The sequence below is a fragment of the Hypanus sabinus genome, chromosome 2 (assembly GCF_030144855.1).
Source record: "Hypanus sabinus isolate sHypSab1 chromosome 2, sHypSab1.hap1, whole genome shotgun sequence".
Classification (NCBI taxonomy): domain Eukaryota; kingdom Metazoa; phylum Chordata; class Chondrichthyes; order Myliobatiformes; family Dasyatidae; genus Hypanus; species Hypanus sabinus.
The window spans coordinates 46,673,169-46,700,140 of record NC_082707.1 but is presented as its reverse complement, the minus strand read 5'-3'; the positions used below and the strand labels follow the sequence as shown (position 1 = coordinate 46,700,140).

The following is a 26,972-nucleotide window of genomic DNA, read 5'->3' as shown; positions in this document are numbered from 1 at the left end:
TCATCCTCGGGTATGCCCCATTTTTGCTTTTTGCAAAACATAGCACTCATTATACTAAATCCTGCTCATGATGCCCATCTTGTAACAGAACATTATTTTAAAATTCAGTATGTGTTCCTTTCTTATTCAGCTCAGAGTATTTGCACATACAGCTGCAAACAAGGAAGAGACCACATGTTAAACCACAAAATAACATTTTATTAGAATTAGCACAGATGCAACACAGAAAGAAAAACAAATGTCTACAGTAGAAGCGGTACAGGAATCAAAATAATACTTATGCACTGAACAAGCCTTTCTCTGCAATGTTGGAAAGTCACAGATTTAACAATCTTTCTTGCAGCCTGTTTCTCTCTCTCTCTCTCTCTCTCTCTCTCTCTCTCTCTCTCTCTCTCTCTCTCTCTCTCTCTCTCTCTCTCTCTCTCTCTCTCTCTCTCTCTCTCTCTCTCTCTCTCTTTCTCTCTCTCTCTCTCTCTCTCTCTCTCTCTCTCTCTCTCTCTCTCTCTCTCTCTCTCTCTCTCTTTCTTTCTCCCCCTTTCTCTCTCATTCCCTACCTCTCTCTTTTTCTTTCTCTCTAAATCTTTCTGGGTGACTCAACATACTGTTCCCTATCTTGCATGAGCACCACCCATGATGTAGCCCAAGACAAACTTCCCCAATTGCACAGAAAGTGCCCCTTTTTATACTCTTCATAACCCCTTACTTTTCCATCCTTTGGTGGTACAGTCTGCACCCTCTTATCTCTTATTATGTTCAGCCCAGAAAAAAAAGTGTTTTTCACCAATTTTCAGTATTATGGCTGCAGACTTGTGTTTCCTTGACTTCCTCCAAACATTGCCGTGGACTGGTTCTCTTGCACTTTCTCAAAACCATCCCACTCCAAACTAACACCATTTTGTTTGACAGATGTCCATTTTATTTTAGCATATACTAAGGAGGAATCACATTGAACTCTACGTTTACACCAGGGGAATGGAGCACTGATGCATGACTGTTCCCCGTTTCTTGACTTCTCCTTTTTTGCTTAACAAGAACTTTCAGGTTTCAGGCAAAGAAGTGATTGTTTGTATTTTCTTTAACAAACACTGGAAGCCAATATTTCTTTACAAGGAAGTGCTGGAATGATATTGTTTGCATTTAATGTTTAGCTAGAGATAGTTAACCGACAAGTAATTCCTCAACTACTGACCTGTGGCTTTATAGATTTGACGTTGTCTATTTTGTTAAACATCCATCATTATAGTAATTATTAATTCTGTATTTCACTTTCATTCATTCATATGATACTTTTAAGGCTGAGAGAACTACACTCAATGGTGGAGCTTTGGAGGACGATGGCACCTTTGCTTGCATCTCCGGAAACGGCTCTATTTCTATCTTTAACATCTCTATTTTTCCCTTTCAGGGTTCTTTTGACCTGGAGTTACACACTGACTTCAGTTCTTTGCGGGAATGGGACCCGCTGTCGGGGTCCCACAACGTGGCCTAGAAGACTAGAGCACCTTTAGGTTTCTGGGATTTCGTGTCTCTGGAAGCAGGCAGACCTGAGGTCAGTGCCTCCACAGGAAATTGGTGTGTCGTGGGAGATGGAAGATTGAAGGCAGCGAGCTGGCTGTGTGCCCAGAGACCCGAGTTCTTTGGGCACCGAGCTCGGAAAAAGTGACGCAAATGTCTTTTAACATCATAAATCAACAAGTTGTTTTTTATGTCTCCCCTCTCACTGTGAAACAGGGACACTTCCTTTTCCTTTATTAGGGAGAGAGAGACCCTGTGGTATGTTGAATACTAAGATCTTTAGGGTACTGCAAGTAGTCTTTGGGGTACTGCAAGTCTGTTTATTTATCGATGCTTTGTTGTACATTTGAGCGCTCGGTGGGGGTACTGTTGCTTTTTTTTGCTGGTGGGGTGGAGGAGTCGTTGCTTTGCTGCTACTTATGCATGGGAGGGAAGCTGGGGTGTCTTTGGAGTTCTAACATTTAACTGTCATTCATTCTTTGTGGCACTCCTGTTTTCGTTGGTGGTTGTGAAGAAAAAGGATTTCAGGATGTATATTGTATCCATTTCTTTGATATTAAATGTACCTTTGAAACTCAACAAAACTTTGGGACCAGACAACTATAATACAAAAAGACCTCTGCTCCACAACATTTAATGGGCTGGGTGGCAGTACGATTGCAATATTGGCATATGTCTAATCATGTGTAAAATTGTGTTCTTTACAAAGAAGGAGGCCAAATCCAACTTGACTAAATATCATGCAATGTTTTGGACCAAGTAAAATAGACTAATACTAATTAAATAGAATTTCAAAGTGTATGTCATTATTCACTTCGTTATCAAAATTGTTCCCTTCTTGAAAATTTAATTAGTTTAATCAAAGTCTGCTTTTTCTTTTCATAAAGAAGAGATTTGTAAAGTCTCCAAATGTAGTATAGTAGCGTGGTTGTCAAGATTATTAGGAACAATAGAAGTATTAGAGATAATATTGCAAGTATCATACAGTTTCCCATTTCATGGGAAGCCCATGTTTCTCTTCGAGAAGAAAATGCTTTTATATTCTTTGGACTTGATGTTTGCACAGAAGTAGAAGAGAATTCTGGTATAGAGGTGTTTTCAGTTGGTGTTTCTGAAGTATATTTGGTAAGAAGTACTGAATTGAAGATCACCTGCAGAAACAATATGTAGGACATTATATTTACTGTTATGTTTTGTAACTTAAAAACTTTAAGTTAATTCAAAGAAACACTCGTAAGTTCAAAAATATGGGTGTAGTCCAAGTTTACTTTAAGCAAGGCACATACGAGTAATGTGATAGCATGATGACACAGCAAAAAATAAATTATTATATATGTAGCCCATAATTAACTATTTAAATAATCAAGAATGTTTAATCAATGAACATATATACAAGATTACTGAAATATAACTGAAATAATAAATGCACAACATTTACCTTTGCGCTTATTACTTTAGCCATTGATGTCATCCAAGTTATTGAGGATGTCCAATGCATGTGAAATGCTTGTTCGGTTGTCATACTATGAGTTGTAGAAATTTTGGTTGTGGGTATACTCATAGTTTTAGTCGTAGTTGAAACTTCTGGAGTGGTGGTCTGTTCTGTTAATTCAGTTGTACTGGGAGTTGATAACTCCGCAGTCAAACGAGGTGATGAAATTTCTGGTGTGGTAGACTGTTCTGTTAGTTCAGTTGTGCTGGGAGTGGGTAACTCCGTAGTCAAACTAGGTGTTGAAATTTCTGGTGTGCTGCTCTGTTCTGTAGTCTTTGTGGTACAGGGAGTAGATAATACTGTAGTCGTAATATGTGTTGAAGTGCCAGATGTGGATGTCTGTCCTGTTGTGAGTTCTGTTGTACTGGGAGTAGTTAACACTGTAGTCACAATAGGATTTGAAGTTTCTGGTGTGATAATTCCTTCTGTTGTAAAGATATTCACGGCAGTTAATAAAGTAGTCATCAAAGTTGAAACTTGTGGAATAGTAGTTAGTGCCGTTGTAGTTAAACAGATAAATTCTTCCTCTTTTAAAGATAGAATAGTCAATCCAGCTCTATCAACAGGACTGTCACATAACAATTTACTCGCTGATTTTACTCTCCTTTCATTTGCCTTCATCCACTTTCTCAGGTATATTAATTGACAGTCGCAAACAAAGGGGTTATTCTGCAGGTCGAGTCCACGGGAAGAAAGAGATCGCAAATTATTAAAGGTTCCGTTAGGTATATTAGACAACTGATTATTGGCAAGATTCAGCTTTTTCAACTTGGATAATTTTTCAAAAACTTCATTGTCCAACGTGTTAATATTGTTTCCTTGCAGCTGAAGATCACTCAAATGTTTAAGGCCACTGAAAGCTTTCTTTCCAATAGTTGAGATCTGGTTCTTGCTCAGTAGAAGTTTAAGCAGGTTAGACAGTTTACTGAACATATTATCATGAAGAGAGAGAAGATTGTTTTCTGTCAAGGAAAGTTCAATGAGTTTTGCAGTGAAATCAAATACATTAGCAGGAAGACTGGAGATCATGTTAGAGTCCAGCTTCAAGCGAGATAATTTTGTCAAATTGTTCAAAATTGCTTCAGGAAGTTCTGTGATGGAGTTTGACTCCAAATACAACTTTTCTAACATAATAAGTTTAGAAAAAATGTCAGCTGGGAGATGTGAAATACTATTCCTACCCAAAGAAAGCTCAGTGAGGTCTGAGAGATGGTCAAAAATACCTGTTGTAAGATTAGCAATCTGATTATTGTGAAGTCGAAGAACTTTGAGTTTTCTAACGTTATCAAATATTCGTGGAGGAAGATTCTTTATCTGATTTCCTCCAATATGCAATTTTTGAAGCTGTGAAAGTTTGTCAAGTATTCCACTTGGAATCTCGTGTAAGCTATTGTCAAACAAACGCAGTTCCTCTAATTTCAGAAGTTTATCAAATAATCCCTTTTCTAGATTCTTAATACGATTTGTTGTCAGGAAGAGATTCTTCAGTTGTGGAAGGTTGTCAAAAACCCCAACATTCAATGTTTCCAGTTGGCTACCATCTACCTCAAGATGAATGAGATTACGGAGACCATCCAGGGCCCCAATTTCTATCGTCGATAGTAATTTATTCATAAAATCAATCCTCTTCACTGTTGCAGGATAATTCTTAAAGGCCCCAGATCTTAATGTGCTAATATTAGTATTCATCACATGTATTTCAGTTACATTGGAAGGTATATTCGCTGGCATTTCCTTCATGGATCTTTTGTTACAAACAAAGTCTTCTTTTTGGAATTCACAATCACAAGAGCAAGTCGCAAAAGTGCACAGAGTCAGAATACCCAAAAACCATTTGGAAATCATGTTCCTGTGAAGTAAGAGATGATAAGTATATTTAGAAAATATTTATGGAATAAGGTCATTAATTAATTTTATATCAGTTTTTAAATAATAATACAGATTAAATTTTGTCAGACTCTAGACAAGTTTCCTCTATTTTCCCTCATCAGTCCTACCTTCTTCATGTACGTATATCATGCCTTGTTGGTTTCTTTAATCATACTCACTGAGGCCTTTAGATATCCTTTTATCGTTGTCCTAAATCCCTTGTTAAGCACCTTCCTGGCCACCTTATAACTCTTCAGATCTTTGGCTGATCTATGCTTCCTAAACCTTAAGTATGTTTCTTTCTTCCTCTTTACTAGATGTCCCATATTACTTGTCAACCATGGTTCTTTCACCATAACATCATTTCCCGGCTTCAATGGGCAAACCTATCCTGAACCAAGAACAGGAACCCAATGAGAGAAACAATAAATTAGCAACAATTTTCCATTAGGGCAGCCAGCATTCATTTGATTTGTGCTGTTTTAAGGGGGATTGGAAATCAGAAACCAAAAAAATCTGCTCATGTTTACTCTAGCTCTGCAGGAAAACCCAGTTAACCTCCTTTCTCGACTCCTTTCCACAGAAGAGATTTTTTTTTAACCTCTCAAAATTCATCCATTTCCATTCACTCCTCCCTCTGACTCCACGTCGCAGATCCCAACTACTCAATGCACACTGACACTTTTCCTCATGCTAGTTTTGGTTCTTCTGCCATTCAGCTTTTACTTTCAGATTCTTGACCGTCCTCCTGATTTGAGTAAATTCTCGTTGTCCTTTCTGACCAGAATTTGTATAATGTTAGATATTACTATAACAAGCTTAACCCTCCCTGTTCTATGAAGAATTAATACAATTTCTCCACTGTGCACAATACAACTAGCATCCTTCCTCACTGAAATGATTCCAGTACATTTCATATTATTCAACGTATTCCAGAATGTTTCAAGATTATGAGAGGCGTAGATAGGGTGGATAGTCAGTACCTGTTTCCCAGGGCACCAGTAGCAAACACCAGAGGACATATGTACAAAATTAAGGAAGGGAAGTTTAGGGGAGACATCAGGGGTAAGATTTTTACACAGAGGATTGTGAGTGCCTGGAATGACTTTCCAGGGATGGTGGTGGAGGCTAAAACATTAGGGGCATTTAAGAGCCTCTTGGACAGGCTCATGGATGAAAGAAAAATGGAGGGCTGTGGGGTAGTGTGGGTTTAGTACTTTTTTTAAGGATTATATGGGTTGGCACAGCATGGAGGGCTGAAGGGCCTGTGCTGTACTGTAGTGTTCTATGGTTCTCCGAGTATATCTCATTGTAGGTGAATCTCGTTGTGAGTATCAGGCCGAGAAAGTGTCTAATTAGAGGAATATCTGCAGGCGATGGTGATCCCTCGTCTCTGCTGCCCTTGTTGAAGATTTGAAAGGTGCTATCAGAGTATTCCAGGCAGGTAACACTGGGGATTTTGGAGATGGTATGCACTGAAACCACTGCATGCCCTTTAGACTAATGACTCTTTAGAGTGCTGAATGAAGGCAGGAGTGGGCTGATTTGCCCAGGATGCTCATGAATTTTTTTGTAGCAGCACTTGTTCAGACTGCTGAAGACCATTCCACTCTTGAGTTGTGGCAGTAGTTTATCATAAGAGTTTGGGGCATCATAAAGTGAGTTGGAAACAAGGTTCAAGCAAAACATCAAGACATTTTTAATCTACACATTTTAAATTCAGTATTTGCATATGATGAATCCTCAAAAGACTTAAAGTAATAATTTGTATATTAGTGAACAATAACCCGAAGAAAGGAATTTAAACAACCTTGTCACAATTTATTTTGCACATCTGTGAAAGTCACAACTCCTCTTCTTCTGAAAACCCTTGATAAGGTTGTTTACCTCTTTACTGTGTTTTCTACTATACTTCATTTGATAAGCACTATAGCAACTAAAGGACTTGTCAAAATATGTTATTGAAATGATTGGTCAGTACATGGGCATCAGTCCTGATATGAGAGCACTTCAATAGTTCATATTTATCTTACTCAAATGAACCAAAATGTATTCTCAATGGAGAACGAACAGACAGGAAAACCGTGAGCTCCAACATTGCACATTAGACTATTCCAATGAGAATGGGCCCTTTATCTTTTTTGTTTTCTTTACTAACCATATAGTCAAATTAAGAATTATAAAGCTGAATTGTTCAGTTCCATGTTGTGTATGGTTTGTTATTTTGTGGTACTGATTTGTAACAGGGAACACACCATGCAGCATCCACACAAACAAGATTTCTTCAGTTTGGGCAAGCCACAGGCTGTCTTCCTCTACATTACACCACTAGCCAAAGCTGAGGGTTACAATTGTAGGGGCTCGTCTGGGATTGATTTCATTGGATGCTGTGTGATTACCCTGAGCATTGAACCAGTGGGGTAAATATTCATTCTCCGGGTGAATTGTTAATTCACCTGTTAACTACTGTTAAAGTTGCGACTGCAGGGTGGAAGTCTGATAAAATGGTGAGTGCAGTTCTCGTTTTAATGCAGACCAGCGATGATGTAGAAGCAGCAGGGTGGGCCGAATCATAAGTTGAGTTTCCCATAGCTGGGGGTGGAGATTTCAAGGACGAGGTTCTATCGTTTCTGAGGAGTGCGAGGAAGGAGTGGTCGGATTTGGAATGTCTAATAAGTTCCCGTCCTCCAGGACAGAGTGAGAATTTTGAGGTAGTATCCGCCCTCTCTGGTGAATAAATGGGAAAATGCCCTGGTCTAAAGTCCCAGCTATAGTAGCTTCCACCTATTCTCTGGAATAATGTCCACCCCTAAAGGGGAGAAGGAGAATGAAACTAGGGCAGAGCAGACTTCTCAGTTGTTAGACGAGTGGCAGTGCTCTGATGACGTAAAGTGATTAGTTTGGAGTTTGAGTGGGCAGGCCACTGATGTTGTGAGAGCCATCAGGTTACGGATTCCTGTAGTGACAGCTGTCAATTACATGTAAGTACTGAAAAATGCCTTTGGCACGACAGGAAGCTCAATGGAGCTCATGGCAGGGCTTTTGAACATGCATCAGGAGAAGGGAGAGAAGCTTCCTACTCACATTTTTCAGCTAGAGGGGCAGCTAAACTGCTTGTGACACAAAGGGGCCATTCAGGCGATGAGGTGGATCAGTTAAGAATGGACCAGATAGCAAAGGGCACCCAATCCCAGGACCTGATCACTTGGGGTCTCTGAATGTCTCGTAAGACAAGTCCCCCTCCCTCGTTTGTTGAACTGATCAGAGAAGTATAAGAGGAGGAGAATGAGTCAGAGGCGCAGGTGGCCTCAGTCAGCAGGGTACAGTCATCCCCTGCGGTGAAGTGACCACAAATAGCCTGCCCCAGGGAGTGGTAAAGGAGATTGTGGCAGAGTTGAAAACTGAGATATCTCAGTTGTGACCCTTCCCCCCCATATGATGGAGCTGATGGGGGGTGGGTGTTTGGATCCTTTAAGGGGACAAACAATGCGGAGGGCTGCTAGCAGCCACTGTCATGCGAGAAGGAGACTGAGCCTCCGGATAACTTAAGCAGAGAGAGTAGTTCAGAAAACTTACAGGAGACCCAGTGAGGGAACGGCCCGGTGTCTCTGAGGGGACACGATCCCAGCAAGGTACAAAGGAACTCCCGAAAGAGAAAGACCCTATTCCTGAAGGCTTAGTGGGGCCATGCTCCAGTGTATCACTACAGATAGAGAGTATCTATGCTACTGGGTCACAGGTCACGTTGCTGTACCGTTCATTTTACAACCGGGCTATCTGACGCATCTCCCATTGACATCATTCAGTGCACTAGAGATCTGGGGTCATAGTACTGGTGATTATCCATAGGAAAATCCCAAACTCATCAGTGGAAAAGACACCCACTTGAAGGTGACCTCCCTCCAGTAGTTACTTGTCACTTGTTGTAAACTGGAGTTTTCGGAGGCTGATGTGGGAGTGTCTGAGGTCCTTGATACGTTGGTGCTGGTTTGTCCGGACCCCATTAAGAAGGGCGGCATATCAATCCTGGTGGAGACCAACACTCCTCTGGTGAGAAGGCTCATGGAGGCCTGCAAGGAGAAGGCTGGGTAGAGCTTTCTGGGGACATTGTCCATGCACCCAGTTTCAAGCTGCTTTTGAGGAAGTGTGTGGCTACATTGGGCCAGGTACCGACTTTAGACAAGAGTCTGTGTGGTTCACCCAGTCAAAGCCAATGGTGTTACGGCCTGGAGAAGTAGCGAGAGTGATGGGGACCCCTAAATTTCCCAGAGTGCCTGAGGGCAAAGCCCTCTTAGTGGACACTCCAGACAATCACAAGGCAGAGATGGGATTTCCTGCTGGGGTACTGGTGAGGCCTGAACTGTAGAAGCCCTCAGTTGTGCAGGCGAGCAGGATGGCAGTGATCGTCAGGAACACTACTGGAGGGAGGTCACCTTCAAGCGGGGGATGGCTCTGGCACATCAGTTCCCGGTGACAGTACTGTCTAGTGTCCTGTGAGACAAGCCGGGGAGAAACTATGGGAAAAAGGAGGCAAGTTGACCACTGAGTCATTCAACTTCAGGAACTCCCCGGTTCCTGCCAGTTGGAAGAGGAGGCTGGGAGAGAAGATGTTGAAGCTGGAAGGTGTCTTTTCCACTGGCGAGTTTGATGTGGGTTGTTCCAAGAGCACTCGTCACACTATCCGGGTGACCGAGGACACACCGTACAGAGAAAGGTTGCACTAACTGGCCCCTGCAGAGGTGGAAGAAGTTCAGCAGCATTTGTGTAAGTTGAAGGAAGCTGAGATCATCACCGAGTCCTGAAGCCCCTACGTGTCCCCAGTGGTAGTGGCCTGAAAGAAGAACGGGAAGGTACGAATGTGTGTGGACTATAGGACTCTGAACAGGCAAACCCTCCTGACTTGCAAATAGTTCCCAGGATCGAAGACGTGCTGGCCCGTCTGAGTGATGCAAAGTGGTTGCTGGACTTGAAGAGTGGATATTACCAGATCCCCATGAGAGAGGTTGACAAAGAGAAGACAGCATTTATATGTCCCCTGGGATTTTTCCAGTTCAAAAGGATACCCCAGGACATATCGAGAGCCCCTGCAACCTTCCAGTGGGTCATGGAGGAGATGGTGGGGTATATGAACTTGCTTGAGGTATTGGTATATCTGGATGACCTCATAGTGTCTGGATCCACCTTGGAGGAACATGAAGCGAGGCTGCTGAAGGTGCTGGGCTGCCTGAAGGCTGAAGGGTTAAAACTTTCCCTGGACAAGTGCCAGTCCTGCCAAACGTCTGTTAGCTATGTTGGTCACATAGTCTCACAGATGGAGTAACTACAGATGCGGCTAAGCCAGAGGTGGTTACCCCCGGGCAAGACCCCAGACTGTGAGCGCTTTGCTCTTATTCCTCAGGTTCTGTGGTTCATGAAGGGCTACGCCAAAGTGAGTCACCCCTTGAATCAGCTTGTGTGTGGTTACTCTCCCTTGTAGAAGAAAGGGAGGGGAAGAAAAGGAGAGGAGAGCAAAGAGTATCTTAATCCATTGGAGCCCTTTGGACCGAGGTGGGATGGGAAATGTGAAGAGGCCTTTCAGTTGCTGAAGGAGCTGCTGACCCAGGCGCTGGTGCTGGCTTTTGCAGACCCCCAATTACCAAGTGTACTGCAAATGGACGCCAACCAAGAGAGCTTGGGGGGCATCTTGTATCAAGATCGGAGCACCAGGTTGAGTCCCATTGTATTTGTCAGCCAGAGTCTGTTGCCCTCTGAGGAAAAACTATCCCGTGAGCAAATTGGAGTTTCTGGCTTTGAAATGGGCTGTGGTGAATAAGCTGAGTGGCTACCTCTATGGTGCCAAGTTTGAGGTGAAGACGGACAACAATCCCCTCAGGTATATCCTGACCTCGTCAGAACTGGATGCCACAGGCCATCAGTGGTTGGTGGCATTGTCTGTCTATGATTTTAGCTGAAGTACCAGCCGGGAAGCAGGAACATTGATGCAGATGCTTTGTCCCAATGGGTGCATGAGGGAATGGACAGGGACAAGGAGTGGGAGAGCGTTCCTGCCCCGAGGGTAAAGGCCATGTGTCAGTTTGCCCTCACAATGAAGGCAGAGGCAAAGGAGGGGCAGGACCAAGTGGTGGATCAATTGGGAACTTTTGATGATGCCATTCCACCTGGTTATTGTAACCTGGCTGCTCTGAAGACAAACTAATTGCTTGAATTGAGTTCTGGGGAAGTGGCAGCTGCTCAGTGAGATGACCTGGGCATCAGTACTACTTGGTCAGCGATCAAGAAGAGAGACATGGCTCAGGCAGAGAAGATGAAACATGCCCCAGTGCCCCCATTACTGAGAGAATGGCTCAGATTGGAGTTGAGGAATCAGATCCTATCACATCACCTCCGGATCGGCATCAACGTTCCCAGCTGGTTCTGCTGGAGGAGTACTGGAGGATTATGTCGAAGTCATTTCATGTTAATTCTGGACATTTGGGGGTTGAAAAGACCTATGGATTGCTCAGAGATTGGTTTTACTGGCCCCGAATGAAGTCAGCGGTTGAAGAATACTACAAGTCATGCATTTGATGCATATGGCGGAACACACTGCCTACATGGGCAGCTCCCGTGTCCCACTTGCAGAGTGCGGGGCTTCTGGACCTGGTGTGTATGGATTTCCTGTCAATAGAACCGATGCCAGCAACAGGGCGAATGTCTTAGTCAACACCCATCACTGCACCAGGTATGCACAGGCTTTCCCTACCAAGGACTAGAGGGCATGCACGGTGGACAAAGTATTATGGGAGAAGTATTTCATTTATTATTGGCCTCCCCAGGTGGATACATGGTCATCAGGGATGGGATTTCGAGAGCAGGCTCATCCATGAGTTACTGGGCATGTTTGGAGTCAAGGAATCGAGGACCACTCCCTATCTTATGTAGGGTGATCCACAGCCCAAGAGGTTTAATCGGACCTTGCTAGACATGCTCGGGACCTTGGAGATCAGCAAAGAAGTGCAGATTGAGTCAAAATATTGGACATCTGGGCCACAGTTACAACTATAGACAATAGGTACAGAAGCAGACCATTCGGCCCTTTGAGCCGAATGTACCCGAAACGAAGCTACCGGGTACTCGCCATACTGTCTGATGTTTGGGCGCGAGGCGAGGTTGCCCATTGACCTTTGTTTTTGGACTGACTGACAAAACTTTGTTTTGTGTGTCTTACCACCAAAGACTTATCTGAGGTATGTGTCTGATATGAGAACGGAGCTGAAAAGGGCTTATGAATTAACTGGGGTCACGACTACCAAGCAGAATCAAGGGAACAGAGGAGGTATGACCAAAAGGCAAGGTTCTCCCAATTCCTGCCAGGGGACCATCCTCAAAAGGAATTTGGGCTACCTGCCAAGCATAGGTTGGCTGACCGCTGGGTGGCTATGCCCCATGTGGTGGAGAGTCAGATGCCAAACCTACCAGTTTTCCAGGTGAAACCAAATGATGGAAATGGGGCTGTCATGATTCTCCATCAGAACCACCTGCTGCCTCTGAGACAAGAGGTGTAGGTTGACCCAGAGCCCGACCTGGAGCTTATACCAAGAAAGAGGAATCTGCAGAGACATGGGGCAACTGCAGGGCCAACAGCAGAAGAGGTTAAGCCAGCCTCCACCCCTGAGAGGGATACTGATTCGGAGGATGAGGACCCGGATGTGTGGTGTGTGCTGCCTTTCGCTAACTCCCCAGTGATTGAGGAAGAGCCTCCCGCTGAGTCAGGTGGAATTGGGGGATCTATCTGTGAACAGCTTGGGTTGCTGCACCACCCTGCAAGAGAAGAAGCGGGGCTTAGCTAAGGGACAGAGGGGTCTAAGTTGCAGGTGGGCGCAAGTGATAGGCCAGGGGAGGCCTCGCCAGGTAGAGCACAAAAATCGGAACCTGAAGAGTTGGGTGAGGGGGAACGGAGGTCTCAGAGAATTAGGAGACCGCTGGATAGGCAGGCCTATGTAGCACCGGAGGAACAGAGTGGGGCCCCAACTGCTTTGGGAAGCTAAGCCTTTTACACCTGGGTTGGACTTTGTGTTTTGCAGGAAGGGTTGGAAATTTTTCTCTTTTCAATCTTTTTTATTGCTTTAAAAGAATAAGGATAAATACAAGTCAGAGAAAAGGTTATCTCAAATACATATTTCAATAATAGTACAAAGAAAGGAATATACACTGTCAAAATCATATATAGTATTAATCTAATATAAAGAAAAAAAATCACATCCCACTTAACTCTAAAAGACTCTAAAATCTCTGTTATTGAGAGAAAAAAAAACACTAAACTAACCTAAAGCAAAAAAAAAGAAAAAAGGGACAGGGCAGTCCATTTTGAGGATACAGTTGTAAAAAAAAGGGAACAATCCTTCTAGTCAATCTAAAACTTCAAGGGGAAGAAAAAAAGATTAACTGAAAAAGTAAAAAGAATTGGATCGTATGAAAATATTGAATAAAAGGTCACCAAGTTTGCTCAAATTTAAAAGATGTATCAAAAGTGCGACTCCTAATTTTCTCCAAACTTAAACACAACATAATGGAGCAGTCAGAAAAAACAATAGGTGGATTAGGATCCTTCCAATACAATAGAATAGCTCTCCTAGCCAATAAAGTTGAAAAAGCTATCATGCGTTGAGCGGAAGCAGGAACATTTCCTGCTTCCTTTGGAATAATCCCAAAGATTGCCGTAAATGAATTGGGTTATAGGTCCAAAGCTATGACTTTTGATAATGTTCGAAAAACATCTCTCCAAAAATTATTTAACTCTATGCAGGACCAAAACATATGAGTTAAGGTAGCCACCTCAGTGTTGCATCTGTCACAGGTGGGATTTATATTAGAATAAATATGTGCTAGTTTATCTTTTGACATATGCGCCCTGTGTACTACCTTGAACTGAATCGAGGAGAGACGGGCACAGATAGATGAATTGTTAACTAATGACAAATTTTATTCCAGTGATCATCTGAAGGTAACTCTTGAATTCCCAAGTACATTTAACCTTATCATTAGACATCATTCATAAATTCAATAGCCATTTATATATAATGGCTATCAATCCTTTTTGAAATGGTTTAAGCTGAAAGATAACATCTATCACATTTGGTAAATGAGCAAATGGGTAATTTGGTGACAAAAGCGTAGGGTTGGCAAATTATCTCAAAGTCATGAAGACCTGACTAAATTTAGTGGAGGGAGAGTGTAACGACCTGGGATGTAATAGTTTCTCTGTAGCGCAGTGTTTGGGTTATGACTAGAGATAATGGAGGCTTTGAAATGTGCGCTAGCCAATGAGGGGAGGTGTTTTTCTTTCTCGTGTGCCTGAGTGAAGGTCTTTTGTTTGGTAGAAGATGGAGATAGAAGATGCCAGAATGGGGAAGTCGTAGAGTACAGGACAGAGTGGACTTGGAATGGGGTCAGGAGTCGACGCCAGAGGGGAAATCAATGGAGAAAGAACAGACGGGAAAACTGTGAGTTCCAATTTTGCACATTAGACTGTTCCATGAGAATGGGCCCTTTATCTTTTTTTGCTTTCTTTCCTAACCCTATAGTCAAATTAAGAATTATAAAGCTCAATTGTTCGGTTGCATATTGTGTACGGTTTGTTATTTTGTGGTAATGATTGTTACAGGGGAACACATCACACAGCATCCACACAGACAAGATTTCTCAAGTTTTGCTGGGCAGGAGGCTGTCTTTTCCTAGATTAAGCTGCTAGCTGAACCTGATGGTTACATAAGATAGAAAGATACAGTCACTCTATAATAGAGTCCAAACTCAAGCCATCTTCTACCAGGCAAACACTGAGGGGGTGGGGTAGCATTGACTCCCACCTGGGTGCCGTGCCACATCACCCCTTCTGGAGTGTACCATCTCCAATACCCCTCCTGGTGATTGTAAACCAGCGCCACCCAGGCCTAGGCCTAGTCCTCACACATACAAGATAGCATTCTTCTGCATAAGCAGCTGGGAAGTTCTATTGGTATATTTACACCTCCGAGAACCACAGCATTTCTGGTGATGGGATTCCCACCATGCAGTTGGGAATACAGTTCCATTATTTAAATCTAACGACATCAATCTAACCCTTCCTACTGTAGAGGTCACTATTTTTCTATCATCCATGTGCCTATCTATAAGTTTCTTAAATGCTTGACTGAGCATTCCATGCACCCACCACTCTATGTAATGGACTTCTGACATCCCACCTATACTTTCCTCCTATCACCTTACATCGCACCTAGTATTAGTCATTTCCACCCTGGGGAAAATGTCTCTGGTTATCCATTCTGTTTTTTATCATCTTGTACATCTCTCAAAGTATCTTCATAAGACATGACCTGTAGACCCAGCAGCATCCTGGCAAATCCACTTTGCATCCTCTCTAATACTTCAACATCTTTACTATAATGCTCTTGTTTCCACAACTGCTGATATTTGGGAGAGCAGAGATGGGAAACCTTCTGCTAACTCCACTTCTTCTTGGTAGAACCATTTTAATATAATTTCTTCAGGATAACTGTGGACCACTTGCCACAACTTAAACCCTGAATTGTTGGCATGCATGATGCTCACAGTTAAATGTGCCCTCTTGTGTCAGCAGAATCCTGGTGAATCTCTTCTGAATCCTTTCTAAAGCTTCTTTGCCCCTCCTACAATGAGGTAACCAGAACTGAACACAATATTCCAAGTGTGGCCTACTAGGATTCTTTAGAAACACAACATTACCATGTGGCTTTTGAACTAATTCCCCATCTAATAAAAGCCAACACTCCTTCTTAACCACCCTATCAACTTGCGCAGCAACTTTGAGGGATCTATGAACATGGACACTAAATCCTTCTAATCCTCCATACTGCCAAGAATTCTGCCAATATACCTATACAGTATCCTGCCTTCAAATTTGACCTTCTAAAATGAATCATTTCATACTTTACCAGGTTGAACACCATTTGTGACTTCTCAGCTCAGTTCTACATCCTGTCTATGCGCTTTTGCAACCAACAATGACCCTCCACACTATCCACAAGCCCATCAACATTTTCATCATCTACAAATTTACTAACCTGCCCTTCCACTTCCTCATCCAAGAAATTTATAATAATCAGAAGGAACACAGGTCCAGAAGGAAACTGCTGCAGAACACCACTGGTCTCCAACCTCCGGGCAGAATACACTCCTTTTATTACCATCTTCTACCTTCTGTGGGTAAGCAAGTTCTGTATCCATACAGCCAAGTTTCTATGGATCCCATGCCTCCTGACTTTCTGAATTAGCCTACCATGGGGAACCCTATGAAACATACTAATCCATTTACACCACATCCTCCACTCTACCTTCATCAATGTGATTTGTCACATTGTCAAAGAATTTAATCAGGCTAGGGAACCATGACCTGCCCTTTACAAAGCCATGCTGACTCTCCATAATCATACAGTAGATTGAGTCATTGAACCATATTGCAGTAGAACAGGCTTTTCCATGCAACATGTCCACATTAAATATCTGGGCTAATCCTACACTGATCCTAGTTTTTCTCTCGCAGCCAAATAAATTCAGCCCACAAACCCTCAATTCTCCTATCACGTCTACACTCAGGGCTCTTACAGTAACCAATTGGCATTGATTCACCTAGGACTGTACTCTCTGGAATTCAGAAGAATGAGAGGAGATCTTACAGAAACATATAACGTTATTAAAGGGATAGATAAGATTGAGGCAGGAAAGTTGTTTCCACTGGTACACAAGACTAGAACTAGGGGACATGGCCTCAAGATTCGGTGGAGTAGATTGAAGACAGATAAGAGGAGGATCTGCTTTTCCCAGAGAGTGGTGAATCTGTGGAATTCTCTGCCCAATGAAGCACTGGGGGCTGCCTCAGTAAATATATTTAAGACAAGGTTGGATAGATTTTTGCATAGTAGGGGTATTAAGGGTTATGGGGAAAAGGCGGGTAGGTCGAGATGAGTCCATGGCCAGATCAGCCATGATCTTATTGGATGGCAGAGCAGGCTCAACAGGCCAGATGGCCTACTCCTGCTCCTATTTCTTATGTTCTTACATGCAACAAAACCAGAAGAAACCAATATAATCATAGGAAGATCATCAGAGGTGAATATCGAACCTGACTCTCAGGGGCTTTGCGGCAGCTGTGCTAACTGCTGTTGCCTGGCTGGAGAAAAAGAATAGTGAGGGTAGTGAATGGGATATCAATCACGTGGTCACTTTGCCCTCAACAGAGTTGAGGGTAATGCCATTTCATGTCAGGTGTAGGCCTTTTTTTGGAGATGCCTAGCAACGGGGGACAAGAAAATGATGGGCAAACTAAATATATATTTTGCACCTTACTTCACTATTGAAGACACAAGCAGTATGCCAAAAGGTCAAGAGTGTCAGGGGGCAGAGGTGATTGCATTGCTAATACTAGGGAGAAGGTGCTTGGGAAGCTGAAAGATCCGAAGGTGGATAAGTAAGCTGAACCAGATGGACTATTCCCCAAAACACACAAAATGCTGGTGGAACGCAGCAGGCCAGGCAGCATCTATAAGGAGAAGCGCTGTCGATGTTTCAGGCCGAGACCCTTCATCAGGACTAACTGGAAGGAGAGATACTAAGAGATTTGAAAGTAGTGGGGGGTGGGGGAAATGTGAAATGATAGGAGAAGACCAGAGGGGGTGAGATGAAGCTAAGAGCTGGAAAGGTGATTGGCAAAAGTGATACAGAGCTGGAGAAGGGAAAGGATCATGGGACGGGAGGTCTCGGGAGAAAGAAAAGGGGAGGTGGAGAACAGGCAGGGTGATGGGCAGAGAGAGAGAGAAAATAAATAAACAACTAAGTATGTCAGGGATGGGGTAAGGAGGGGAGGAGGGGCATTAATGGAAGTTAGAGAAGTTCATGCCATCAGGTTGGAGGCTACCCAGCCGGTATATAAGGTGTTGTTCCTCCAACCTGAGTTTGGATTCATTTTGACAGTAGAGGAGGCCATGGATAGACATATCAGAATGGGAATGGGACGTGGAATTAAAATGTGTGGCCACTGGGAGATCCTGCTTTTTCTGGTGGACCGAACGTAGGTGTTCAGCAAAACGGTCTCCCAGTCTGCGTTGGGTCTCACCAATATATAAAAGGCCACACCGGGAGCACCGGACACAGTATACCACACCAGCCGACTCACAGGTGAAGTGTCGCCTCACCTGGAAGGACTGTCTGGGGCCCTGAATGGTGGTGAGGAAGTGTAAGGGCAGGTGTAGCACTTGTTCCGTTTACAAGGATAAGTGCCAGGAGGGAGATCGGTGAGAAGGGATGGGGGGGGGACGAGTGGACAAGGAAGTCGCGTAGGGAATGATCCCTGCGGAAAACAGAAAGGGGGGGGGGAAAGATGTGCTTGGTAGTGGGATCCCATTGGAGGTGGCGGAAGTTACGGATAATTATATGTTTGACCTGGAGGCTGGTGGGGTGGTAGGCGAGGAAAGGGGAACTAATGGTTACAATATCATAATTACAAGACTTTCTAGCAAATTTCATCTGATTACCACTGCGGCAAATAAAGATCTTGCTTAAATAAGTTAATTAAACAATTAACCTGAATATGAGCATCGAAGAGTGTTCTCTTCCCCTGAGCCATTGACAGCTGTGCAGGCCACCATATTTTGGCATTCTTCCTTACCTTTGTCAAGAGCAATTATCTGGTGAAACAGGTTTTTAATACAATTTATCTACAATGATTGTGGACTTTCTGGCACGTTTTGTGATCAGGCAAGTCCCCAGCCCTGAAAAGTTTGACCACAGTGAGAATAACAGTCCATCTCAATCACCTTAATTGAACAAAGCAATTGTGTATTTGGGTCAAAGTTGGGTTAAAATTCTTCCACAAATGATCTTCTTTGGTTTAGGTCTTAATCTTCATCTTGCCCTTTTATTCTAATACTTCTTTGCTACTGCTGTAGAAACGGTCTGCTGAATGTTTGAATTGTGTGCTGTGAAATGTTGGTACGAATAGAATTTTGAATATCAAGCCAATCTCTTGTATGGGTTGCTGGTCATGACTTACCTGAACAATTTTAAACCACTTCCTCCCCAGGATTAAAAACAACAATCGTGCATTTTATAATCTAATTGAATAGTTACTGAGCAATATCCTGAGACAGGGATTGAAACAACCTTGTCACTAATTACTGTCAGCATAGCTGTGAAAGAGCAGAATAAGATCCTCTGCTTCTGATCACTCTTGATAAATTTGCTTGCCACATTACAGTGCCTGCTACTGTATTTCCTCATTTGATAAACACCTGGGTATTAAAGAGCAAACACAAAGTCCTGACGAAGGGTCTCGGCCCGAAACGTTGCTTCTCCCTATAGATGCTGCCTGGCCTGCTGTGTTCTACCAGCATTTTGTGTGTGTTGTTACCTGGCTATTAAAGATGTTTGTTTAATCAAGGAATTAACCATGTTTTTGAATGTCTTGTTATCTTTTCTTTAATATAAAATTTCATCAACTACACTGACAATGTGAGTTCTGCAATGTTGTCAAGTTCTCCAATTAGCTTGGATGGACATCTTGTTCAATATGAACCAGTCTATGAGGCTATCATTACATGATTGCAGCAGGACGGCTGCCATTAGTTTTAAGTATATCCTTTTGAAAATCTTGGTTAAATGCAATACTAACTTCTTTAAATGTGCCCATTAGGCATTGGTATTCCCAGTGACATGCACAAATAAAACATTTTCTGCTGTTATGTCCCCTGTGACCCTCTTACCGAACAAGGTAAATTTGAACTAATGCAGACTTTCATTTAATTTCTGTAATAAAATGTTTATTTCCCATTGCAAACAGAAGCAGAGTTTTAAAAGGGACAGTGGGCTCTGTACAATTTACATTGACTGATCAGTTGCCCACACACCCGCAAGTGTTGACAAAGATCATATTGGAGACTATTTTGCTGTCTTCCTCTTTTCAAACTTCTATTGTCATTCTGTGGCATTTCTTGAATAACACCAGCAATTGGAGAAATATGTAAACTATTTGCAGTTATAGACATGAACTTAAAACAGCACAACAGCGGTACAATAAGTTTAAGATTTAGACACATCGTGTCAACTGATGTAGTGACACTTCAAATAGCTCTTAATCTTTTCCAATAAGCTCTTTAATTGCTGATTGTTGTTCCTTTTCCATTCAAGCAAATGGTGATTCTCTTGCCTAGTGCAGGCAATTTGTCTGTATTCGTCTGTGTAATGTTTACTTACCGAGCACAAATCTGCACTCTGCTGATGAATTCCACTGGCGAACGTTGTGGCACAGGACCACCAGGGAAGCTGGACAACACAAGACCATAAAATCATAAGATACAGGAGCAGAATTAAGCCATTTGGCCCAACAAGCCTGCTCTACCATTTCATCATGGCTGATCCAATTTCCTCTCAGCCCCAATCTCCTGCCTTTTCCCTGTATCCCTTCAAGAATCTATCAACATCTGCATTAAAAAAAAATATATATATATATATATATATATATGACTTGCCCTCCACAGCTGCCTGTGATAAAGAATTCCACAGATTCACTATTCTCTGGCCAAAGAAATTCCTCCTCATCTCTGTTCCAAAAGGATGCCCCTCTATTCTGAGGCTGCATCTTCTGGTGTTAAGACTCTCCCACCACAGGAACCATCCTCTCCACATCCAGTCTATCAAGGCCTTTCACCATTCGAATTCTGGTGAATACAGGCTCAGAGCCATCAAATGCTCTTCATATGACAAGCCATTCAATCCTGGAATCATTTCTGTGAACCTGCTTTGAACCCTCTCCAGTTTCAACACATCCTTTCCAAAATAAGGGGCCCAAAACTGCTCACAATACTCCAGGTGAGGTCTCACCAGTGCTTTATAAAGTCTCAACATTACATCCTTGCTTTTATATTCTAGCTCTCTTGAAATGAATGCCAACATCACATTTGCCTCCCTCACCACTGACTCAACCTGAAAATTAACCTTTAGGGAATCCTGCAGGATGACTCCCAAGTCCCCTTGTGCCTCAGCTTTTTTGAACACGGGAAGGCACCATCAATAGGTCTGAGTGTGAAAGATCGCACAAGCCAGACTTGAGTTCCTCTTCAGGACAAACTATAACAATTTGCCCTGCCCCCAAAGTCTTCACCCATGGTTTGGCAGTAAGGGTAGCTGGCCCCTGTGTGATACCACCAATGTCAACCTCCAGTACATCCTGGCAGGGTGTAAGTCTGCATCATCCCAAGGGAACTACAGATTGGCATGACAAGGTCTTAAAGAACCTGGCAGAGATCCGAGAGACCTATGGGCGGGATGAGAGAGGCAGCCTTTCCCCAGCGGGGTCAACAACTCACCGATTTGTTAAGGCTGGTATAAGCGCTGAATGCACCCGCCCAAGAGTTCCTTCAGGATTCCTCTCCACAGGCAAGGGGTGGAACAGGAGGACATATCTCGCCAGACAGCTGCAGTTCCCATGGAAATCACCAACACATCTATCCACCCAGACATGATACTGGGAACCTTGGCTGTAAAGATTCCAAAGCTTTACAACCTCCTGTGTCAAGAAATATTTCACCACAGTCCAAAATATCTAGCCCTCAGCCTGAGATTGTGCCCAGTTAGCTCCACATACTGCAGTTAGAGGAAGAGGGCAGTGATTTCAGAGAGATGTTAATGGTCTGGACCAAGTCTGTACTGGTGGTGGAAGAATTATACTAGATGATATCTATCTCAGATTGCTGGGACCATGCTGGATTTAACATCATGGATTTGAGATCTTCGTTGTTGACGGATGAGATAGCAGAAGACTGGAAGATAGCTAATGTTGATCCTTTATTTAAGAATGGCAGCACTGATAAGCCTGTGAACCATGTGTCAGTGAGGGGAAAAGTCTAAAGACAGAGACTGATCAGTGATAGCAGCATTTGTGCAGGGGAAATCTGATTGAGTCTTCTGAGCAGGTAACAAAGGCAGGGTGGTAGATACTGTCTATGTGGAGCTTAGTGAGGCATTTGACAAGGTGCTACTCGGCAAGCTGGTCCAGAGAACAAGGCACAGCATGCTTCACTCTGCCACCTATCATCAAGCCAATTTTGGATTCAAAATGAACTAGCCAATGGGAAGTCGAGGATGGTGACTAAACACACTCAAAATGCTGGGGGACAAAGTGTTAACAGTTCATTCTCCTCCATAGCTGCTGCCTGACCAGCTGAGTTCATCCAGCAAGAGGAAATCTGTAAAGGCTGGAAATCCAAGCAACGCACACAAAATGCTGGTGGAACGCAGCAGACCAGGCAGCATCTGTGGAAAAGAGTAAACAGTCAACATTTCAGGCCAAAACCCTTCATCAGGGACTGTTGATGTTCTTCATAGTTCCTAACTCAATGAAGTAGTGAAATAATTTTATCTTCATTCCCGGCTGTTTCTGACATCCCTAAGCATTAAAGCTTGAAACTGCAGTGAGCAGATGAGTTCTGGATTGGCTTACTGCCCCCACTTCACCTATCAGCCCCGACTAGGGGTTGAGGATACCATCGTTTACCTGCTGAACCGTGTCTACGCCCACCTGGACAAGCTGGCGAGCACTGGGAGGGGCATGTTTTTTTACTTCTCCAGTGCATTCAAAACCATCCGCCCTGCTCTGCTGGGTGAGAAGCTGACAGTGATGCAGGTGGATGCTTCCCTGGTGTCATGGATTATTGATTACCTGACTGGCAGACCACAGTACGTCTGCTTGCAACACTGTGTGTCAGACAGAGTGGTCAGCAGCACTGGGGCTCCACAGGGGACTGTCCTGTCTCCCTTTCTCTTCACCATCTACACCTCAGACTTCAACTACTGCACAGAGTCTTGCCATCTTCAGAAGTTTTCTGATGACTCTGCCATAGTTAGATGCATCAGCAAGGGAGATGAGGCTGAATACAGGGCTACAGTGGGAAACTTTGTCACATGGTGCGAGCAGAATCATCTGCAGCTTAATGTGAGAAAGACTAAGGAGCTGATGGTGGACCTGAGGAGGGCTAAGGCACCGGTGACCTCTGTTTCCATCCAAGGGGTCAGTGTGGACATGGTGGAGGATTACAAATACCTGGGGATACGAATTGACAATAAACTGGACTGGTCAAAGAACACTGAGGCTGTCTACAAGAAGGGTCAGAGCCGTCTCTACTTCCTGAGGAGACTGAGGTCCTTTAACATCTGCCGGACAATGCTGAGGATGTTCTACAAGGCTGTGGTGGCCAGTGCTATCATGTTTGCTGTTGTGTGCTGGGGCAGCAGGCTGAGGGTAGCAGACACCAACAGAATCAACAAATTGATTTGTAAGGCCAGTGATGTTGTGGGGATGGAACTGGACTCTCTGACGGTGGTGTCTGAAAAGAGGATGCTGTCCAAGTTGCATGCCATCTTGGACAATGACTCCCACCTACTCCATAATGTACTGGTTAGGCATAGGAGTACATTCAGCCAGAGTCTCATTCCACCGAGATATAACACTGAGCATCATAGGAAGTCATTCCTACCTGTGGCCATCAAACTTTACAACTCCTCCCTCGGAGTGTCAGACACCCTGAGCCAATAGGCTGGTCCTGGACTTATTTCCACTTGTCATGATTAACTTATTATTTAATTATTTATGCTTTTCTATTGCTATATTTCTTCACTTATTCTTGGTTGGTGCGGCTGCAACGGAACCCAATTTCCCTCGGGATCAATAAAGTCTGTCTGTCTGTCTGTCTTGCAAACTATCATTGACAAGAATCACTGCTTTTTGAACACAAACACATGGAACTGCTGTCACTTAAAAACTGTTCACTCTAAGGTGCAGTGTCGAACGGCTACCAAAGTGCAATGAAACTGACACTAGTTAGAAGTTCTCCAGCAACAATCTCTCGTCCCAATAAAGCAGCAGAATTCCCAAACAAATGAAGGGAATCCTGGCTACTTTATTGTTTAGATTTTGTTCTTTAAGAGTTTTCCCAATTAACCAACTCCTTGGCTGTCAGTGTAGAAGGAATAACTTGTAAAGTTTGCAGATGACACATAAAGACAGAAAATACTGGAAAAAGTCAGTATTAGGGCTAGGACCAAGACCTGACCTCCTGAGTATGTTTAGTATTTTCAATTTATATTTTACATCTACAGCATTTGCAGTTTTTTCTATATTCACTATTTGTCAGTGTAGATAGCAAGGCAACAGCAGGGTATGAGTCAGATAGAAAGTTAAGCAAAGGTCCGCATGTGGAATTTAATCCTGATAAGTGCAAGGTGATATATTTTCAGAAGCCAAATTGGTGTGGGAAATATATAATAAATGGAGGAGCACTCGTGAACATGGATGAACAGTGAGACCTAGGGATTCATCTCCATCATTCCCTGATGGTAGACAAGGTGACAAAGAAGGTAACTTAACAAAATATGTTAGATTCAGATACAGATTCATTTATTTATCACATGTACATTGAAACATACAGTGGGATGCGTGATTTGCGTTAACAACCAGGACAACCGAAGGATGGGCTAGTTGTGATCAGCAAGTCATTGAGTCATAGCGCACTACAGCACAGAAACATGCCCTTTGGCCCATCTAGTCTGTGCAAAAATGTTATTCTGCCCTGTTCCACCTGGACCACAGCCCTCCATAACCCCCTCTCCCCATCCATGTAAATACCCAAATTTCTCTTAAATTTTGAAATCAAACCTGTACCCACCACTTCTGCTGGTAGTCACACCACCCTGAGTGAAGAAGTACCCCCTCACATTTTTTAACCCTTAACTCATGACCTCTAGATCCAGTCTCACCCAAACTCAGTGAAAAAAACCTTGCTTGCATTTACCCTATCTGTATCCCTCAATTTTGTATTCTCCTATCAAATCTCCCATCATTCTCCTGTCGTCACATATTCCGGCATCAATATAGCATGTCCACAATGTTCAGCAGAACAACAGCAACTGTAAAACAATCCCCTTTCCTTCCTCCATCCCAGCCAACCCACCCACTCATCCTGCAACCCCAGGACAGGCTGCTCTGAACCTCCAGTGGACTCCCAGACTAGCAGACCCAGGGTTTCAGCCATCAAGCCTTGACTGTGGGAGTCGCCGACTTCGGTCTTTGATCTTGGATCAGCTCCGGAACCTATTGATGATGGGACCCCATATTCTAGGCATCACTGACCTAGGGGGTTACCAGCCATGGTGCCCCCTGCTCACACGTCTCTGATCCGGTACCCACCAACCTGGGAGGTCACCAGCTCTCATCCTCACCTGTCTTCATCCATAGCACTTACCAGGGCGACAATCTTCCACTGATGTCCTCCATTGTACGTCCTCATCACTGGCCTTCAAACACAGAATTTAGAGCACAGACCTAGACTCCAGACTGATCTCTCATTTCCCTCACATCCTGTCCCTAAACAATAACCTGACTCTTACATCCCCTCTCTATGAACTAAAACAATTTCAACTAAGTCTGAGCCACAACCTTGATGGAGACTGCAACTTGCTACCGACTTGATTGGAAGATTCCTCTTTTAAATTAGGCTACATTTGGAGTGTTGTATGCAGTTCAGATTATCACAATGTAGGATGGATATGATTGCACTTGGAGAGGCTGCGCAGGAAACTGGGAAGTTACCTGAGCAGGACTTAAGTTTTGAGGAGAGATTGGATGGGGTGAACCAGTTTTCCTTGAACTGAAGGAGCCTGATTTGTGACGTGACATGAGAGGTGTAGATAGGGCAGATAGTCAAATTCTTTTTCCCATGTTAGGAGTTTCAAAAATACAAAGGTATGCGTTTAAGATGAGAGGAAGGAGTTTAATAGCAGATCTGAGGGAAAATGACTTTTTTTGTAAACAGAGAGTGATTGATACCTCGAATACTCTACCAAGATGAGGTGGTGAAATCAGACACAATCACATGTTTAAAAAGGCATTTAGACAGATAGTTAAGTAGGCAATATGCAAATGAATTCAGTCCCAATGAGGAAAATGGGATTGGTGCAGATGGGGGATAAAAGGCCACATTGACATGATGGGTTAAAGGGATTATTTGGTGTTATATACACCACTATGACTCTAGTTCTCCCTGTATTACACCAGTGAGCAATTATAAATATTCCTTGGAAAACTCTCCTTTTTGCACCTTTTCTTTTTCTACATCGTAATTCCCTGTACCTGAAAGATTTTTTTTAAAAAGCAATGTCAATAACCTTTGTAGAAAACTGTTCTAGTAAAGACAAAAAGAATGCTTAATGCTAGTAGGACACCCTTTAGAAAAATAAACTCAATCCATACTTTGTCTGTCACTTTAAATGTATTACAATTTCCAGCACCAAGTTTATATACATTTACATCAACCTTTATTTTATAGCAATGCTATTAAAAATATGTATTCTTGCATCCAAACTCAGAAATTCTAAAAATACAGCTGTTGTTTTAAGAACTTTTAATGTTCTGGCATTATTTGTATTGTTGATGGAAATTTCATATATTAATTTTTCAAATAAACAGCTACAATCCATGCAACACAATGCTCCATATTGTTGAAATACACAGTAAATGTTGTATACGGTTTTCTAACAGCTCCGCTTCCTCAGCTACTTGGGGAAATAACAGCAATGTTCAGGAGGAATACTATAAATTAATTGGCATCAAAGCTAAGCCCTTCAGTATAACTAATTATCCCACTTCCTATGCATTTAGCATCCGTTAATACAGCCATTTGATTTATCCAAATAACTTCAAAAGATGTGCTCTGCTTTCCTCAAATTTTGATTCCACTGTTAAAAGGGGGAAAAAAAAACTTACCTTCACTGGTTCAGCTCAGAGAAGAGTGGATGTGAAGTAAATAACTTCTCTGGTATAAATCAGTCCAAGTCGCTGACATTGTCATTAACAAAAAGGAAATGTAACTTTTAGCTTCATGTGATAATGGAGAAAACAAGAAGCCCAGCACTGTACAAGGAAGCAAAACGAACCAACTCAGCAAGTTTTTTTTTAAATTTCACTACAGTCCTGCTCTGTTGCTGGAATGATTGAACTTGAAACGTAACAACCAGCTTCCTTTGTACAAGGCAAGAC

General features: G+C 43.0%; 1 protein-coding gene across 2 annotated transcripts; it reads right to left on the bottom strand.

The window, feature by feature from the left end:
* Positions 1 to 177: 177 nt before the first annotated feature.
* On the bottom strand, positions 178 to 26,972 carry LOC132378510 (carboxypeptidase N subunit 2-like). Of its 2 annotated transcripts, XM_059945470.1 has the most exons (4): positions 26,700 to 26,972; positions 20,138 to 20,206; positions 2,954 to 4,856; positions 178 to 2,666 (listed from the first exon to the last, which is right to left on the bottom strand). In XM_059945470.1, exons 3-4 carry the CDS (start codon positions 4,850 to 4,852, stop codon positions 2,337 to 2,339), a joined length of 2,229 nt encoding a protein of 742 aa, XP_059801453.1. In that variant the 5' UTR covers positions 4,853 to 4,856; positions 20,138 to 20,206; positions 26,700 to 26,972; the 3' UTR covers positions 178 to 2,336. The 2 variants fall into 2 exon arrangements, with proteins under 2 accessions (XP_059801453.1, XP_059801446.1); XM_059945463.1 differs by lacking the exons at positions 20,138 to 20,206; positions 26,700 to 26,972 and adding an exon at positions 18,471 to 18,533.